This window comes from Orcinus orca, chromosome 8 (assembly GCF_937001465.1).
Source record: "Orcinus orca chromosome 8, mOrcOrc1.1, whole genome shotgun sequence".
NCBI classification, from domain to species: domain Eukaryota; kingdom Metazoa; phylum Chordata; class Mammalia; order Artiodactyla; family Delphinidae; genus Orcinus; species Orcinus orca.
The window spans coordinates 95025559-95045255 of NC_064566.1; the positions used below are offsets into that span (position 1 = coordinate 95025559).

At 40.7% G+C, this 19697-nt stretch overlaps 1 protein-coding gene across 1 annotated transcript in view; it reads left to right on the forward strand.

Annotated features, from left to right (window-relative positions):
• The first annotated feature begins 628 nt into the window (after positions 1-628).
• UBE4A (ubiquitination factor E4A) overlaps positions 629-19697 on the forward strand; it is a 33963-nt gene continuing 14894 nt past the window's right edge. Inside the window, exons 1-11 of the mRNA XM_004273341.3 lie at positions 629-752; positions 5691-5852; positions 10967-11140; positions 11747-11859; positions 13067-13219; positions 13872-14031; positions 14274-14476; positions 14679-14870; positions 15807-16140; positions 17241-17361; positions 19073-19377. Of these exons, the coding sequence (XP_004273389.1) occupies positions 5732-5852; positions 10967-11140; positions 11747-11859; positions 13067-13219; positions 13872-14031; positions 14274-14476; positions 14679-14870; positions 15807-16140; positions 17241-17361; positions 19073-19377 (1876 nt within the window). The 5' untranslated portion in view covers positions 629-752; positions 5691-5731. The remainder of the gene's footprint in view (positions 753-5690; positions 5853-10966; positions 11141-11746; positions 11860-13066; positions 13220-13871; positions 14032-14273; positions 14477-14678; positions 14871-15806; positions 16141-17240; positions 17362-19072; positions 19378-19697) is intronic.

Sequence of the window (19697 nt, forward strand, 5' to 3'; positions counted from 1 at the left end):
TTTAGGTTTTTTGTTGTTGAGTTATAGGCTTTTTATATAACTGAATATTAACTTTTTATCAGATATGTGAGTTACAAATTTTTTCTGTCACTCTATGAATTGTCTTTTCACTTGCATGCTTGAAAAGTATGCTGCTTCCTTTGCCTTTGTGTACCTCAAAGTAACCTTTAGGATGTACTCGTCTTCACTTTACAAATAAGAAAACTGCACTCCAATCAAAGCATATCTTAACACATTTCCGGGTACCTAATAACAGTTCACAAGTTTCAGTTATTGTTAATGCTACTGTTATTGCTTCATAGATAATAATTATCTATGAAGAGTTACAGAAGCTGTTTCAAAAAGGTCTAAGATCGGTGGGACAATCAGCGTAAGTCCACGGAGGCCTTAGCAGTGCCAGGGTTCACCAACTCATACGTGCTGCTGATACATGGGTTTCCGAGAGCCGCGTATGCCACTGAGCTCCACCACAATCCGCTCCCAACTCAACCTGACCCGCCCCCAATCCAACCCCAAATCCACTTCCGGCCACTTCCGCCCCGCCCAAGCCAGTTAGCGCATGCGCAGTGGGGATGTTTGCGCGCCTTCTTCTAGCGCAGGGCGACACACCCAGCTTCCGGCGCCCAGATGAGATTCCACAAGGCCCGGCGCCTTGTCATGACGTTAGCTCCGGTTGCCGTGCTGAGTCGGAAGTGGGAACGCTTCGGCCGCTGAGATTCTGTCGCGTCGTCGCTGCTGGCCCTCAGGCTCTGGTAAGAGAGGATATAGCTGGAGGGGAGGGGATCGTTGAGTCTCCAATGGGATTTTTTTTCTCCTAGTCGAATGCCAGTCCAAACGTCTGCACTCTTACCTCCTCCAAATGCCTTCTCCTGTGCTTTCCTAAACACTGTCTCTCTCCTTCATGAACTTCGACCCTGTCTGCCTTGGGAACCCCTTACAGTGCTCCAGCTACTGGCATCTCTGCCCCTCTTTGCCATTTCCCTCCTGGAAAAGGCCGAATCCTGGCCTTGCATTATCTTTGGTTTTCTTTCTCTAGAACGTGCCCCGAGTGGGTGGGTCTCCCTCTGTGCCGCGAATCCCTTATGGAACCTGGAGGGACAAAATATAAAGAGTAGACAACAAATAGCTAGGTGCAAAAGAAGAGAAAATTAAGCACGAGTCGCAGTAGTCAAACCAGTCGAATCCGTATGGCAAGGTGTTGATATTTCTAAAGGCAAGTGATCAGTTCACCACTCAAAACTCCCCCGGCACTCTGCTTCTTGCTCCCTCAGCAGTTGGGTTTAGAAGACATTTCTAAAATTGAGTAACCAGAGCTCAGGAGCTTATACTTGATGGGTCTTCTCTTTGGATTCAGTTTTTCACTCCCAGAACAAGGATATGTTTAGTCTCACTGCCTTGGTCTGTTTTGGTCTCACATGGGAGCCGTCCTGAGATAAAATGGGGCCCAGGAAGGAATGCTGTGTGCTTTGCGACTTGATGAGATCCTTCTAGCTTGCTGATGTGATGGAAGGATCTGTTGCCACAACGAAGGCCTGAACGTGTAACAATGAAAACATTTTTTAAATTCCTTTTTTTGGTTTGATCTATGTATTACTCACCAGGAAAGAGACCTTATGGAGTATAATTTAATAAAGCTTGATTTTTTAATAGATTTATTTATTTCATTTTGGGCTACATTGGGTCCTCATTGCTGCACGTGGGCTTCCTCTAGTTGTGGCGAGTGGTGGCTACTCTTCGCTGCAGTGCGCGAGCCTCTCATTGCAGTGGCCTCCCCTGTTGTGGAGCACGGGCTCTAGGTGCACGGGCTCAGTAGTTGTGGCTCACGGGCTCTAGAATACAAACTCAGTAGTTGAAGCGCACGGGCTTAGTTGCTCCGTGGCATGTGGGATCCTCCCAGACCAGGGCTCGAACCCATGTCCCCTGCATTGACAGGCAGATTCTCAACCACTGCGCCACCAGGGAAACCCTAAAGCTTGATTTTGACAATCCTAGTTTTGTGAAGTATTCCAAGTATTTCTGTTTAAAAGGAATACCAAATCTGATGTTAAAACGTTTATGTGCTCACCTCTTAAAAAGCTGACAGTGCCCCTTAAGGGATTAGCAGTACTCTTTATAAACAAAAGAGTGAATCAGGGGAGGGTGAGAGGATTTTGTAGGACTGGAGATAGACAGCATCTATAAATGTAGAGTCTTGCAGCATACGTATAAGAGGGAAACATGGGGCTTCCCTGGTGGCGCAGTGGTTGAGAGTCCGCCTGCCGATGCAGGGGACACGGGTTCATGCCCCGGTCCGGGAAGATCCCACATGCCGCAGAGTGCCTGGGCCCATGAGCCATGGCCACTGAGCCTGCGCGTCCGGAGCCTGTGCTCCGCGGCGGGAGAGGCCACAGCAGTGAGAGGCCCGCGTACCGCAAAAAAAAGAAAGAGGGAAACGTGTTTTTAAAGGGGACATATTTGGGGAATTCCCTGGCGGTCCAGTGGTTAGGACCACGGTGCTTTCACTGCAGAGGGCTCAGGTTCAATCGCTGGTCGAGGAACTAAGATCCTGCAAGCCGTGCAGCCAAAAGTAAATAAATAAATAAAGAGGACGTCTTTTAAAAATCAAATCCAAAAACATCTAAGGATTGGTGGTTATATTGATTGGTTATTTGCCAAAGGCTGACAACAGGATAGTACTTTATCTTTGTATGGCAGTTGAAAGTAGGAGATTATAAATTCCTGATGACATTGAATACTAAACAAAATATCAAGGTTCCATTTTATCAGACCTTTCTTTTGGAGTGGGTACTCTTTTTACATTTGTGTGATCATTGAACAAATCTAAACTGACATCTCCACAAAGGTTCCCATCAAGTGATCAGTCCTCCTTTTTCCTGTAAAATTTTCCTGGTTGCACAGTGTTAGCTATTTTTCTATGAAAATAGTTTTTGCACTATTACTTCAAATAGATTTTAAGTACATATGAGAAAGTTGAGCTTAGTGAGGTCGGCAAAGCTCTTTTTGTTTTTCAAAAAGACAGCATAGATGACAACAGAGATTTATTTCCATTCTCTATTCTACACATTCCGAGATATCAAAGAGCCACAAGTGTCTGGCCCAATAGTTTGACCTTCCACTGCAACCCAGGACAAACAGTAAAACCCTTACCTTGAAGTAGGATTATGGGTGCTGCTATTGATTACAAGAAGGTCAGGAGTAATTACATGTAAGATTGAATCATTCAATACATATTTGTTTGGGATTTTGTGATTACGGACTATGCCAGGTACAGAAGAAAAAAATAATCAGATATGAACCTGTGTTCAAATTGCTTACCTTCTAGTAAGATAGAAGATCTACATTAGGAATACAGTGTAGAAAGTTATAAATCCTGTTAATATAGGTAAAACGTAGTGGGAAGCTGGCTTTATATACTGCAACAGTATATTATTGAAAGGAGGAAATAATGCCGTTTGTGATGATAAATCCTCTTTATCTCTCTTTGTAGTCTTAAGAGCCTGTGTCCTATGTTCTGATTCTTAGCTTTCAACTCACTTCCTTTCTGCATTGATGGTACAGGTGATGCATTTCCTTTGTACTAATCTGCACTCTTTTCAGTTGTATTGGCTTCCACAATGTAGGGAAATCTACTGGCTTTTTTATAACTGAGAAGACTCTTTCCATCTCACATCTCTCTTCCTACAAGTTGGCTTAGTTTTAGGCTAGGCCTTCTCTAGATGGTAGAAAGATGGCAACTCCAGTTTCCTATCTTACTAGCCTAACAACCCAAGCAGGAAAAAAGAGTCCCCTTTTCTGTAGATTTAGCCAAAGGCCTGTAGCTGGTGTTCATTGATTCTGTTAGGCCTTGCTAGGGTCTTGTGCCCACTCCTGAATCAGTCACTTTGGGCAGAGAATACTGTATTCTTGTGGGCCAGGCCAGATTCATATGCCCATTTCTAGAGCTAATGGGTAAGGTCATCCCCTTCTGTACACATGGACCAGGAATGGGTTGGATCCCCAAAAGAAAAATGTGGGTGTCATGTTGAAAAAAGAGGTTGATATTTTGCAGACAGAAAAATAACTAGAGCTCACTACACTTTTTGCATTCCTCTGGGTACCTTAGAAAAGAGGTAGGGTGGTGGTCAGCTAACAGTGACACAATTCTTGGTGCCTCTACATGAATTAGGGGTAATAATTAAGCTTATGCAATGTTTAAATGGGAGGAAAGACCTCTCAAGGATTGTTAATTCCAACACTAAACATGCTGTCTTTCTTTTCTGCATTATTAAGCTCAACTAAACTATACATAGTAGAAAGTAAAATACATAGAGCAACATCTAACAGTTCAGTTCCTTGAAGCAGTAAAGCCCAGCACCATGCTGAAACGAGATTAGACTGTCTGCCTGAGTCATTACAGCTCAGTAGCCATTAGCTCTTATGCAGAAAGCACGACAGAGGAGCATGAAGCAACTGGTAGAGATGCCTCAGAAGTGTCAAAAAGTGATAGTCTCTCTTCCTCCAAAAAATAAGGGTAACTTTTCTGACTTGCATTAGCTTTTGTTAATAGGATTCTGTAAGGAGTCTTAACTCAATTAATTAAAGGTAGACCGAACGTTCTTTTTTTTCTCCCACATTTGTGTCCCTGACCCCAACTCCTTCTAAGGCCTCTGTCCTTGTAGCAGTTCAGCATCCTTGTAAGCAGAATATTCATACCCTTTGTCTCTTTTCACCCTTTTCAGGGTTGTATTTCTGTGCTTTGGCCTTAAAATTTCAGAAAGGGGAGAAAGCCTTTCAGGGAGCTCTGCTCATCCCGTTGTGCCACTGAGTCCCCTTGGCGCTTGGATGAGGAAATGTAATCAGAAGAGTGCAAATGCAGGCTCAGTCAGCTCCTTTAAATACCTTTGAGGTATATATCTATTTCATATTATACATTAGGAATTTGTGTTTCTTCAGTATTGTAAAGTCAGATAAATAGGGAAAGTTAAATATAGAATTAAGCAAAGACCATTTAGTTTTTAGAGGAAAAAATATCAGTAGTCATAAGCCTAGAAGTAGAGATAGATTGCTTAATATAGATTTAAAACCCACGATATGCTGCTAATCTGATTCCTGTCATGGTTTGCAATTCCACATCTGACATACAGACTTACGTTTAGTTTCTGTGTAGCTGAGGAATTCCCAGCTCCAACTCTTAAGTCACAGAAGCCTGTGCAAGCACCACCTTATGCTCGTGGTGAATGAGAACTAGCCGACCAGCCTAGGGATTTATGGGAGATCCATAGTTTTTGTCATATTATTTTTAAGTGCCACATTGTTGTTACAATTAGTAGCTGAGTTTCCTCTTTGACTTCAATAATTCTTTCCCCGCGTACCGCAAAAAAAAAAAAAAAAAAGTTACACAATAATTCTTTCTATTTAATCTATTTTTTAAAGGTATAGTAAATAGAAACATGTCAATAGATAAATGCATTCCAGCTGAACATTTTTTAAGCTTTTTGGTTTTAGCCACCCCCAAATCAAGTCAACTTGTCCAGTTGGTAGGTTTTTAACCATTTTGCCAAAAATTGTCTTGAATCTTGGAATAGGAGTTGGCAAGTCTTACCCAAACCCTTTTAAAATGTATTCAAGAAATGAGAGAAGAAACAACTATGATAATATCATAACTGTTGTGTTATCTGCCCTTCGGCGTCTAATACCTGTCCTTTCTATAGCCCCTCCCCCTAGGTCTGGATGGAGGATACTTTAAAGTGAAATGACAGACCAGGAGAATAACAACAACATCTCAAGTAACCCCTTTGCTGCTCTTTTTGGCTCCCTGGCTGATGCCAAGCAGTTTGCAGCAATCCAAAAAGAGCAGCTGAAGCAGCAATCTGGTAAGTGGACGAGCCAGTAGCAGCAGATGAGATGACCTAGAATGGGGTCTTCCCAACTTAAGTATTCTTTGGGTCCTTAATTGGAACTAGAATTTAAGTTTAGGGCAGAAGGGGTTTTTTGGTTCACATTTGTTGTTTGTTTTGTTTTGGGTTCTTCTCCCTGTCCTATCCCCTGCATAAAGAAGAGACCAGATGACAGGTGGTTCCAGAGTGACAGATGCCAGTCATGATCCCAAAGCTGTGAAGCTCTTTTATTTTAAACATCACCTAGTGAAAGATACTTAACCAGGATACTAATTTGTTTTAACATAGGAAACTGAGGTTATAGGCGAAGGTGTGGAAAGCAAGTCACACGCAGCTGTAGAAAGCAGATTTGTTGAAGGAAGAATTATAAAAGCTTTTTGGCCTGTAGAGAAATAAATGAGATTTGTTCTTAAGCCAAGTGCTTCAGAGTCTATCTCAAGCAGAATGCTTCTTTCACTCCATAGAGTGGCCAACTTTCATAACTTACTGCTTTCAGAACAGACATCTAGGAAAATCTGATCCTTAACCTTAATGTGAAAAAAATTAGGATAATATCTTACTAATCAGAAAAATGATTTTCCTCATCTGGGACCAAAATTAACATCAAGTCTACCTCCCTCCTATAAGGTAACATATGGACTAAAAGAAGTAGGATGCTGTTTCTCAAATATATTAGTCTTCTGAGGGTATTCACAATCTTACAAGCTAGAAATTGCTCCCCTTCTCCTTCCTCCAAAAAGAATAATAGTGTTATTGTTTTTAGGAAAGGAGAAATGTTTATATTTTCCCTTTATTTTGTTTATTTCAGAAGTATTCAGATATGTAGCTAAGTTGTGGCCTTACTCTTTGATTAGGATTGGATAAAAAGGAGGTCAGGGGACTTCCCTGGTGGCACAGTGGTTAAGAATCTGCCTGCCAATGCAGGGGACACAGGTTCAAGCCCTGGTCCAGGAAGATCCCACATGTCACGGAGCAACTAAGCCCGTGCACCACAACTACTGAGCCTGTGCTCTGGAGTCTGTGAGCCACAACTACTGAGCCTGCGTGCTGCAACTACTGAAACCTGCACGCCTAGAGCCCATGCTCTGCAACAAGAGAAGCCACCGCGATGAGAAGCCTGCGCACCACAATGAAGAGTAGCCCCTGCTCACCACAGGTAGAGAAAGCCCACGCACAGCAACGAAGACCCAACACAGCCAAAAATAAATTTTAAAAAATTTTTTAAAAAAGAAGAAAAAGAAAAAGGAGGTCAGGGGAAGACACATGAGTAGTAGACAAAGTGATGGATGAAACAAGGGAGAAATACATGTAATGCTGACTTTTTTAATGTGATAGAAATAGGCAGCTCTGAGTCTCCATCTCTGAAAACTTTCCCAGATTTCTAAAATACAGGATGAGAATGGGAAACCTTGGATTAAGAGATTGTAGGAGAGAATGGAGAGTGAGGAGTTGGAAAAATAGGAAATGAGAAAATAAAGTTTTTAAGTATGTGGTTGAGGGAAATTTTGCTAATCAGCACCTATTACTCTTGGAATTTAAAAGGGAATAGAGTGGTATAGGAATAGAGTGACAGAATGCTCATCCTTCTGGCTATAAACAGACATAAGGCTGGCTAGGGTTGGGAGCATTGCAGCCACCAAGCAGTGGGGACAAATCAGGTGCATGCCCTTCTGTTACTATTTTGGCACCTCATCATCTTTGTTTACAGTGAATTTGTCAGGCCACCTGATCTAACCTGTTTTCCACCAGCAGTTAGTACTCTGCCAAAACCTTTGGCCTCTTTTATTGAGCTTCACTTTTACAAAAGTCACCACAGTGAAGCAACTCTTGCTTCTTTTTGTTTTTAAGATATTTTATTTTATTTTTTATTTATTATTATTTTTAAAAAATAATTTATTTGGCTGCGTCGGGTCTTAGTTGCGGCATACCGGATCTTCATTGCAGTGTGAGGGCTTCTCTCTAGTTGTGGTACACAGGCTCCAGAGCGCACAGGCCTCAGTAGTTGCGGCACACAGGCTCTCTAGTTGTGGGGCACAGGCTCTAGAGCATGGGCTTAGTTGCCCCGCAGCATGTGGGATCTTAGTTCCCTGAACAGGGATCGAACCAGTGTCCCCTGCATTCAAAGGAGGATTCTTTTTTTTTTTTTTTTAATAAATTTATTTTATTTATTTATTTTTGGCTGCGTTGGGTCTCCGTTGCTGCGCACAGTCTTTCTCTAGTTGTGGCAAGCGGGGGCTACTCTTCATTGCGGTGCGCAGGCTTCTCATTGCAGTGGCTTCCCTTGTTGTGGAGCACGGGCTCTAGGCTCTTGGGCTTCAGTAGTTGCAGCACGCGGGCTCAGTAGTTGTGGCTCACGGGCTTAGTTGCTCCACGGCATGTGGGATCTTCCCGGACCAGGGTTCGAACCCGTGTCCCCTTCATTGGCAGGCAGATTCTCAACCACTGCGCCACCAGGGAAGCCCCTTGAAGGCAGATTCTTAACCACTGGACCACCAGGGAAATCCCACAACTCTTGCTTCTGCGAGTTTTGCCTGGACTTTTAGAGTTAACTGCTTTGTCAGTAGAGGAGAAAAGCAGATGCAGACTTGTGTGTAGCTTTTAATGAACAAAACCTACTTATATACCCCTTTAGCATGAGTGCCATTCTGAGAAGCTCTTGTAAGTTGCTTTATAAAAAATAAAAGGATACAATCAATAAGAAAAAAGTAACTCATTGGAAAAACAACAAAAGTTAGGAACAGGGACTTCCCTAGTGGTCCAGTGGTTAAGACTCCACATGCTCCCAGTGAATGGGGCATGGGTTCAATGCCTGGTTGGGGAACTAAGATCCCACATGCCATGCCACACAGTACAACCAAAAATAAGTTAGAAATGATTTATATATGATAATAAGTTACTTTAAAAATCCAGTCTCGGGTTTCTCAGGTGGTACAGTGATTAAGAATCCGCCTGCCAATACAGGGGACACGGGTTCGAGCCCTGGTCTGGGAAGATCCCACATGCTGCAGAGCAACTAAGCCTGTGTGCCACAACTACTGAGCCTGCGCTCTAGCGCCCTTGAGCCACAACTACTAAAGCCCATGCGCCTAGAGTCCGTGCTCCACAACAAGAGAAGCCACCACAGTGAGAAGCCTGTGCACCGCAACGAAGAGTAGCCCCTGCTCGCCTCAACTAGAGAAAAACCTGCGTGCAGCAACAAAGACCCAATGCAGCCAAAAAAAATAAATCCAGTCTCACTAATAATTAGAGAAATGCTCATTAAAAGAACAATTAGGATAGTTTTTAGTCTATGAAGTTTTGTTTTTTGTTTTTTTGGCTGCGTTGGGTCTTCTTCGTTGCTGTGCACAGTCAGTCTTTCTTTAGTTGCGGTGAGCGGGGACTACTCTTCATTGCAGTGCGTGGGCTTCTCATCACGGTGGCTTCTCTTGTTGTAGAGCACGGGCTCTAGGCGCACAGGCTTCAGTAGCTGTGGCTTGTGGGCTCTAGCGCGCAGGCTCAGTAGTTGTGGCGCACGGACTTAGTTGCTTCGTGGCACGTGGGATCTTCCCAGACCAGGGCTTGAATCCGTGTCCCCTGCATTGGCAGGTGGATTCTTAACCACTGCACCACCAGGGAAGCCCCAAGCCATATTTAATATAATTAAAGGCATACTGATCTATTGGGTAATTCTTTGCCCACTAGGATTCTGTAGGGAAGATAGTGTTGCTACTATTGGCATTTTGGAATACAATTAATTATGAGTACAAAGAATAAAACTTTTGGTTTTTAAAATGTGGTAGATTTTATAGCCAGGGATTTCAGAATTCTGTATTTAAAATGTTCCTGATATAACTCAATAGCAGAAAATATAAACAGTCCAATTTAAAAATGGGCACAGGATCTGAATAAACATTTTTCCAAAGACAACATACAGATGGCCAACAGGTACATTAAAAGGTGCCCTAATCTATGAAAAAAAACCATCACTAATTGGGGAAATGTAAATCAAAACCACCTCACACCTCTTAGAATGGCTATTATCAAAAAGACAAGAAATAACAAGTGTTGGCAAGGATGTGGAGAAAAGGGAATTCTTGTGCACTGTTGCTGGGATTGTAAATTGGTGCAGGCACTATGGAAACTAGAATGGAGATTCCTAAAAAAAATAAATATAGAACTACCATATGATTCAGCAATTCCACTTCTGGGTATTTATCCAAAGAAAACAAAAACACTAATTCAAGAAGATATATGCACCCCCATGTTCATTGCATCAGTATACAATAACCAAGATGTGAAAACATCCTAAGTGTCCATCAACGGATGAATAAAGAAACCGATGTAATTACACACAGGCACACACATACGTGCACACACACACGAATATTATTCAGCCATAAATAAAAAAGAAATATTGCCATTTGCAACAACAGGTGGACAGTGGTTGGACCTTGAGGGCGTTATGCTGAGGGATATAAGTCAGAAAGACGAATACCATATGATCTCACTTATGTGGAATATTTTTAAAAAAAAAAAAAAACAAGCTGATAGATACAGAGAATAGATTGGTGGTTGCCAGAGGCAGGGGGTGGGGGGGATGGACAAAATAGGTGAAGGGTTTCAAAAGGTACAAATTTCCAGTTATAAAATAAAGAATCCATGGGGATGCAATGAACAGCATGGTGACCGTAATTAACAGTACTGTATTGTATATTTCAAAGTTGTTAAGAAAGTCGATCTTAATAATTCTTATCACAAGAAAAAAATTTGTAGCTATGTATGGTGACAGACGTTAACTAGATTTATTGTAGTGATCATATAACAATGACAATATATAACATATATAATATATATATATTGTTATATAACAATAACTATATATATATATATATATATAATATCGAATCATTATGTTGTGCACCTGAAACTAATATGTCAATGATACCTTAATTTAAAAAAAAAGATGTTGCCTGACTTGAGATGTTCACTAATTAGATAGTTAACTTGTTTAACACCCCAAATTATCCTCCTCTTGGTTACATTTATCATGTGTACTTGGTTCTCTCTTAAAGAGAGCATTGTAACTGTTAACGACTTACATCTTCTGGCAGATGAACTCCCAGCCAGCCCAGATGACTCAGATAATAGTGTGTCAGAGAGCCTGGATGAATTTGATTACTCTGTGGCTGAGATTAGCCGCTCATTCCGTTCACAGCAGGAAATATGTGAGCAACTCAACATCAATCACATGATCCAAAGGATCTTTCTCATCACTCTGGACAACAGTGAGTTACATCTTTGCAGCTAGTGTATTTATTACTCTGCCCTTCCTGCTTGGGCTAGGGACTTGCTCTTAGAAACTTACTGTATCTGATGGTTAAACAAACCCATCATACTCCCTGGGACACAGGGTTTATATTTCAAGGAAGCTTTTAATGTGACCTAAAGCAGAATTTTGACACAGATACAACTTTCATTTCTATTTTGATACTGACTGGGCCATGTAGCTACTGCCTTTACTACCTTAAAAGGGAAATGGGAATGGTAGCTAAATCCATTTTCTACTCAGAGGTGACCTAGACATTTAGATGAAAGCCCCAAGAAGGGTCAGATAGTGTTTCCCCTCTGTGCCCTATCTGTAGTTAAACCCCAGAATTAGTGCTGATGTCTGGGATTTACTCTTCAAATGTCATGGTGTTAGGTTTATAACAAAGCACATACTCTTCGAGGGGTAAAAATGATTTAAATCTTTAGATACTGCTGTGTGTGGCAAGATCATTCTGATATTACCTGAGTCAAACTTGGGGTTCAAGAGAAATGCCATCAAGATCAGTTGTCTGTATAAGACAGAAGCATTATCCTTAACTTACCAGATTAAAACCATTTCCCAGGTGACCCAAGCCTGAAAAGTGGGAATGGCATCCCCAGCCGTTGTGTGTATTTGGAAGAAATGGCAGTAGACCTGGAAGATCAAGACTGGCTTGATATGAACAACGTAGAGCAGGTACCATTCTTACATTCCTTACATGTGGCTTCAGGAAAAATTAGCCTTGCAGCTGAACTCCGCTCACCTTTCTCCAACCATTGCTTTGCTTAGCTCCATCTCTTACGTTGTTTGTGGTGTTCCTCTTTTGGAATCTTCTCATCTACCATGGTCCCACGTCCAAATCTACCCATCCTTTAAGACCTAGTTAAAATGCCATCCTGTTTACAAAGTTTTGCCAAGTAGGAGTTATTTTCTCCTCTGGGCTCTGGCAGTAATCTCCATGCATCTCTTATGGGAATTGTCTCTTTCTGTCTCATGTCTTGGCTTCTTTATGAACCTGTCTTCTCTCTCCCGTAGACACTAGTATTTATCAAGGCCAAGGTCCATCTCTTTTTTTATTTCTTTTCCAAAATCAAAACAATGCATTTTACCTTACAGGTGCCTAATTAACATTGAAGGAATAAAAGTTTGATAGGGAAGACCTGACAACTTGTAGTTTAACTTCATAATTGGGTTGGCCAAAAAGTTTATTCGGGTTTTTCTGGACAGTGGTGTGGGAAAACCCAAACGAACTTTTTGGCCAACCCAGTACATTTAAACTGTGTTTATATAAGTCTGAGTGAGGTCAGCAATGATGCAGAGTAGTAGATTTCACATATGAGTTTAATCTCCAATTCTCCACACCATTCAACAAATATTCTTTTAATGCTTACTCTGTGCCAGGGGCTATGCTAGACACTTAAGCTTGCTTTAGGATAACTACATAAACGATTAAATTTGTATATGTAATATTTTCTAAAGTAATGATACACTGAGCCCTTTTTTCCCCATTTGTTCTACGTTCTGTGATTCTTATAATAACCTGTGTCAAAATTATCTTTTTTATCTTGATGTTGTAAAATAAACTTCGCAGTGGTCAGGGGAGATAAATTAGGAGTTTGGGATTAAGAGATACACACTGCTACATATAAAATAGATAAACAACAGGGACCAACTATATAGCACAGGGAACTATATTCAATGTCTTATAATAACCTATAATGGAAAAGAATCTGAAAAAGAATAGCTATATATGTGTGTGTAACTGAATCACTTTGCTGAACACTTGAAACTAACACAACATTGTAAATCAACTATACTTCAATAAAAAATACATCAAAAAAATTTAAAAATAAATTAACTTTGCAATGATTTAGTATTTTTGTTTATTTGTTTTTCTTAATAGGCCGTCTTCACTCGCTTATTACTTCAAGATCCAGGCAACCACTTGATTAACATGACCTCTTCTACAACGTTGAATCTCTCTGCTGATCGAGATGCAGGGGAGAGGCACATTTTTTGTTACCTTTATTCCTGTTTCCAAAGAGCCAAGGAAGAGGTAAAAGAATAATCCGTATTGAGTACTCTGTTGTCCTCTTGGGTATGACTTTAACACATAAGCCAGAGAGTTGGATCAATGTCTTTTTTTTTTTTTTTTTTTGGCTGTGCTGTGCAGCATGCGGTATCTTCCCCAACCAAGGATCGAACCCACACCCCCTGCAGTGGAAGCACAGAGTCTTAACCACTGGACCACCTGGGAAGTCCCAAGATCAGTGTCTTTTATATCAATTTATATACATCATATTATATCTGGAACTGGATATCAGAGGCACTGTTAGTTTATCTTCTAAAGTTTTAGTCTCTCCTTTCTGTGGCTTGGGGTCTACCCCTTTCCCCAATTAACAAGTGCCTCCTATTATTCTCTCTACAAACATCTTAATATATCACACCCTTATTAAAAAAAGGTCTGATAAATTCATTTCCACTAAGGTATATATAACAGTAGATTAAGCTTGATCACTTCCAGCATTAGAATTTCTAACAGTTAGGTGATTCCTTAAACCAAAGAATGAACTCTCATGGCTTTTCAAGCATCCACAGGAAAGCACTACTGTTTTGGGACACAATGTCTTTTCCCTTCTATTTGCTATATCTGTCCTTGTGCCAGGTCACAGAGCTAGACTCTTCCCTCTCTTCATTGCTGTTTCCAGATTACCAAAGTTCCAGAGAACCTGCTACCCTTTGCAGTGCAGTGCAGGAACCTCACTGTGTCCAATACCCGAACAGTTCTCCTCACCCCCGAGATCTATGTTGACCAAAACATCCACGAGCAACTGGTAGATTTGATGTTGGAAGCCATCCTAGGAGGCCGTGAGTACATAAGCAACATCTATGAGCTTCTACATTTGATTTCCAAGCGTAACATTCCTCTAATTGCATTAGAAAGCCTCAGAGCCACTATGGTTCCAGCGTAAATTAAGGAAGAGAGCTCACACCTTGACCTTTGAGGTTGAATACCAATAGAATTATCAAAAGTATCAGAAGAGTAAAGAGCTGTGTGTAAAGGCGTCTAAAAATTCTTATGGCCTCCTCTCTCTCTTGTCTTCTGTCAGATTTTGAAGGTGTAGCTGAGTTTCTGGATGAGGTCATCGAAGCCTTGATACTGGATGAGGAAGTTAGAACATTTCCAGAAGTCATGATTCCAGTGTTTGATATTTTATTGGGCCGAATAAAAGATCTAGAACTCTGCCAGATCCTGTTGTATGCATATCTGGACATTCTTCTGTATTTCACTAGGCAAAAGGATATGGCAAAGGTAGGTCTGAAAGCTCGTATATATTCAGTTGAGTTGGAAGCTTAATACTCTATGCTTCCGTATCCTGAGGGCAGTGTAATATTACCTATGGAATAAGAGAAAGATACATTGGTTGTTGTATAATCTTAACTCTTTGAGGCCCTCTCATCCCATCATTTATCTCATCATACAGACAAATAACTAGGCTTGTCTTTTCCTACAGGTTTTTGTAGAATACATTCAGCCCAAGGATCCTAGTAATGGGCAGATGTACCAGAAGACCTTGCTGGGAGTAATCCTGAATATCTCCTGCTTATTAAAGACTCCGGGTGTAGTAGAAAATCATGGCTACTTCCTGAATCCATCTCGTTCCAGTCCCCAGGAGATCAAAGTACAAGAGGCCAACATTCACCAGGTGGAGCTGTTAATCGGTGTATCCCGGCCCCCTGGTCTTAGATTAAGTATCGTTTCCTCAAAAAGCAGATGCATATAAGGCTGCTTGAGCCTCTTTGGGAAAGCAGATCAATCTGGTTGGCTGTCTACCATAATCATGTACAGAAATGGCCCTCTTTTTAGCAGGCGCTAAGAGCAGAGCACAAACCTCTGTGTGGTTTAAGAGTGAGCTGCTGCTCTTTGCCCTGTGCTGTAGCACAGCTACCTGCTCTCAATCCTCATTTTCCTCACCAAGCTATTTCTTATAACTTTAGCTCCTAAAATCTTCTGACTGAACTCCAGCTTAAAAGCCAAATTATTTTCCTTTTCCTCCTTCTACTTATGTCCTCTCTTTTTGGGCTTAGCATAAATTATGGTAGAAGTCTGGCCAACATATGACAATAAATGGTTGAATTGGGGGCAGTTTAAATCTCCCATCATCACAACTTTCTAAAGCAGGGGTTGGCAAATTATACCAGTGGCCAAATCCAGCCTGCCGCCCATTTTTGTAAATAGTTTTATTGAACCCAGCCATGCCCATGTGTATATGTATTGTTCATGGCTTGATTTCATGCCACAGTGGTAGAGTTGAATAGTTGCTACAGAGACCATATGGCATGCAAAGCCAAAAATATTTATCATCTGGCCCTCTGCAGAAAAAGTTTACCATCCCCTACTCTAAAGCTATGTGAATGCTACCTGCAGTTTGGCAGCTCATCAGGAAATCTCTTAAAAATTCCCAGAAAAAAAAAAAAATTTTTTTTTTAATCAGAAATGGTGGCATAAGGCACAGGGAAAGTGAGGGAGAAGATTAGGATTCGTGTATTTTTGGAAATTGCCAGTGGCTAAGATTTGAGAGTAACAAATATTAGGATTGTGAAACTGGAATGTTCTGTGGTTGTGTTTTCTGGTTAAACAGTTCATGGCTCGGTTCCATGAAAAGATCTACCAGATGTTGAAGAACTTACTCCAGCTCTCTCCAGAAACCAAACACTGTATCTTGTCCTGGCTTGGAAACTGTTTGCATGCAAATGCAGGCCGCACCAAGATTTGGGCCAATCAGATGCCAGAAATCTTCTTCCAAATGTATGCCTCGGATGCCTTCTTTCTGAATTTGGGTGCTGCTCTCCTGAAGTTATGCCAGCCATTTTGCAAACCCAGATCCTCTCGGCTCCTCACCTTTAATCCCACTTACTGTGCCCTGAAGGAGTTGAATGATGAAGAACGAAAAATAAAAAATGTACACATGAGAGGTAAGGGGGAGCTGGTCTTCTCAAAACAGTGTGTGCGTAACATCTAAGCCATTCACTTCTATATCCTTTTTCACAGAGGTCCCTCTTTCTCAAAGAAGATGAGGCAAAAAGAAAAGCTATTATGAGTTTTAAAAAGGCAAGCTTTTTTTTTTTTTTTGGTAAAAAAGGCAAACTTTTTAAAACTGTTATTTTTTAGATGTCCTTTAATGAGACCTTCTCTCTGAATTTAGCAGACTTGGATATTCGCTCATTCATTCATTCATTATGAAAATGAATAAAGTACATTCCCTGTCCTTTTTGAACTCAAAGTCTCCACAGGAAGGCAGATATGTTAACAGATCATCATAATATGGTCTAGGGCTAATCTACAGGAGCACAGAGGAGGGAGTAAATGATTCATTCTACAGAAGCTGGAGGTCTTCGTAGCTGATTCCTGAAAAATGAGTTGGGTTTATCAAGCAAAGGAGCAAAGGAGGCCCTTTATGTAGAGGGAAAAACAAGTATGAAGGTACACAGCTGTGAAATGTCTTAACTAAGGAACAGTGAGAAGCTCAATGTGGCTGGAACAAGGGGTAGATGGGGGAAGGGGTATGGGAATTGGCAGGAAATATTAGCCTAGGGAGGAAGAATATTGGGGAAAACTCAAATAATACAGAGAAGTGAAAAGAAGAAGATAAATCACTCTTAATTCTACCACTCAAAATGAATCGCTCAATCTTGATGTATTTCCTCCCAGTTGTATAACTCTTCTAATTATAAAAGTAACATGCTCAAAAGCAAATAATCTTAAATACAGAAAAGCACAGAATAGGTACAAATGATCCATTATCTATCCCCTGGGAAAATCTACAGTGCTATCATTCCTTTTAATTGTTGGTGATTTCATGATCAAGCTAAAGAGATTTAACTGCATTTCTATAGACTGAGAAGCCAAATTACATTTTTAGACAAGAGAGTAGGAATGTGAGAAGATGTGTTTTTAAGAAGATATTACTTAATTCACTAATAGCAGGATGGAAGTTGAACTAGAATAAGGGGACACTGGAGCCAAGATAGATGTCTGTGGCAAGCCATTTACTCTTCCTTTTAATTTCTTTGAGGTTTGGACAAAGAAACCTGTTTGATCCCAGCTGTACAGGAGCCAAAGTTTCCCCAGAACTACAACCTTGTAACAGAAAACCTTGTCCTGACAGAGTACACCTTGTACTTAGGATTTCACAGGTAACTCCTCTGATGTCATTAGGAAAGAACTGCTTGGTTGTGTTGATAACCAGAAGGTTGAAAGTGCGTCTTACAGATAACAATCTCACTTTATTCTGAAGGCTGACATTAGGATCTAGTAGGAAGAGGGCATTATATGCATTTATTTGTGTCTACATGAAGTGGCTTTATCCATATAACTTGAATTTATTTTTAATTTTTGACCTGTTAAACTTTTTAAAATTAAAGATACACTAGTATTTTTCTCTAAACTTGCAAATTCTTAAATCACTATCTTCCTTTTGTCATCTGCTAAAGTGGAATTGTTTTCATTTAACATCTCACATTCTGCTCTTGAATTTTCATTACTTATTACTCCTGATGAAAAAAGAGAAAGCTTTATTCTATGGTATAAAGACAAAATTAAATGTTTATAAGGTATTTCAATAAGATCAGTAGGAACATAAAAATCTATGTATCAAAGATAAGGAGGATTCTGGAAGTGTGAAGATTTGAGAGCCAAAGTGTATGACTTCCAAAAATTGTCTGGTTCTGGCTAACCGTATGTCATTCTATGATTTTTTTTTCCCTCTGATTTAGCTGACTGTGACAAGTATAAATAAGGGGAGCAAATAGCTACTCACTCACAGTCTATAGGAAGGTATATTGAGGACAGCAGTTTTTAATGCCTTTTCAGGATACTTAAACTGACACAGCATTTTTCAAAACTCAGCAAATTTTTGGAAAAATGAAATTATATCTTTATTAGAGGCATTTTCTATCCCTATCATTGACATTTTAAGTGAGACAATAGATAACAATTTAGCATGTGTTTAACCTGTTCAACCACCTGGATTTAAACACAAAAATGAACGTCATCTAGTTTCCCAGTATTGGCTAGCTAACCCTAGACGTTATCCACAAGGCCAAGAATGACTTTGGACTGTACACATAGACACAACTATCTATAACATTGAATTATGGGTCTTCCTTTCATTAGAGAACATTTGGCTGACCCTTTGTGAAGAATCATTTAATTTTATATTGAGCATCAGAGGACTGGAAGCTGCTCTTAGGCTGCATCATAGGTGGCTACTGGTGGTCATTAGTAATCTAGACTCCTTTCTCACCAGCTTTAGTTCTCTACTAACCATGGAAAGACTGTCCATATAACCACATCCAGGTACAATCATTGCACTTGTGTGGTGTCAAACTACCCTGCTGGGCTTCTTGTACTTTGCCTGATCGTTATATATTGTACATAATAAAAGCCCAATCTACACCCTGCTCAACCGAGCCATTCTATGGATGGTGCATTTCAGCCGAAGACAACTAATCTATGTAATTAGATTCAATTCTTGAATACTTGGTAACATTTTCCCGGTGCTATGCTCCCACCTCTGTCCTGTCAATAACTTTTGTGATTGCTTTTTGTGTCATCACAACTGCAGCTCCCTACAGCCTAAAAGGGAATAATAGAATAAATAAGTGAGGATTTGGTTTTCAAAAATGGTCTGTAAGGGAGGATGGGAGGGAGGTGCAAGAGGGAGGGGATATGGGGTTATATGTATACGTATAGCTGATTCACTTTGCTATACAGCAGAAATTAACACAACATTGTAAAGCAATTATACTCCAATAAAGATGTTAAAATTAAAAAAAAAAATGGTCTGTACTCAACTGTCCCTATATGAGCCTCCTGACCCAGTCTTTTCTGCTTTCTTGGGGGCAGGTTGCATGATCAGATGGTAAAAATCAACCAAAATCTGCATCGGCTGCAGGTAGCCTGGCGGGATGCTCAGCAAAGTTCTAGCCCAGCTGCTGACAACCTCCGTGAGCAGTTTGAACGACTGATGACCATCTATCTTTCTACCAAGACTGCCATGACTGAGCCGCAAATGCTGCAAAACTGCCTAAATTTGCAGGTGTCCATGGCTGTCCTCCTGGTTCAACTGGCCATAGGCAATGAAGGCTCACAGCCGATAGAGCTAACTTTTCCTTTGCCAGATGGCTACAGTTCTTTGGCTTACGTGCCAGGTAAGCAGGCTCTCCCTTGGGAGCTTCCTATTTATAGCCATCTAAGTTTAACTGGGTCACGTTGGAAGTTTAATCCTCAAAATATCCTTCCTTAGTTATCATTCAGCTGTTTTTGGAGAAACAACTCAAACTTGTAGGTAATGTCTGTTGGCTGAAGCCTGGGGGAACTGATAGCTTGTTCCTCAGCATTGTGTCGCCACTGCTGTGCAGATAAGAAAATAGTCTTCAAAGGACGAAGTGCAGTCAGGGTTTTCAGAGCTGTTAGTTTCTATCATTACTGTTGTTTGTCATTCAACTTACAAATTTATTTGTCTAACCCA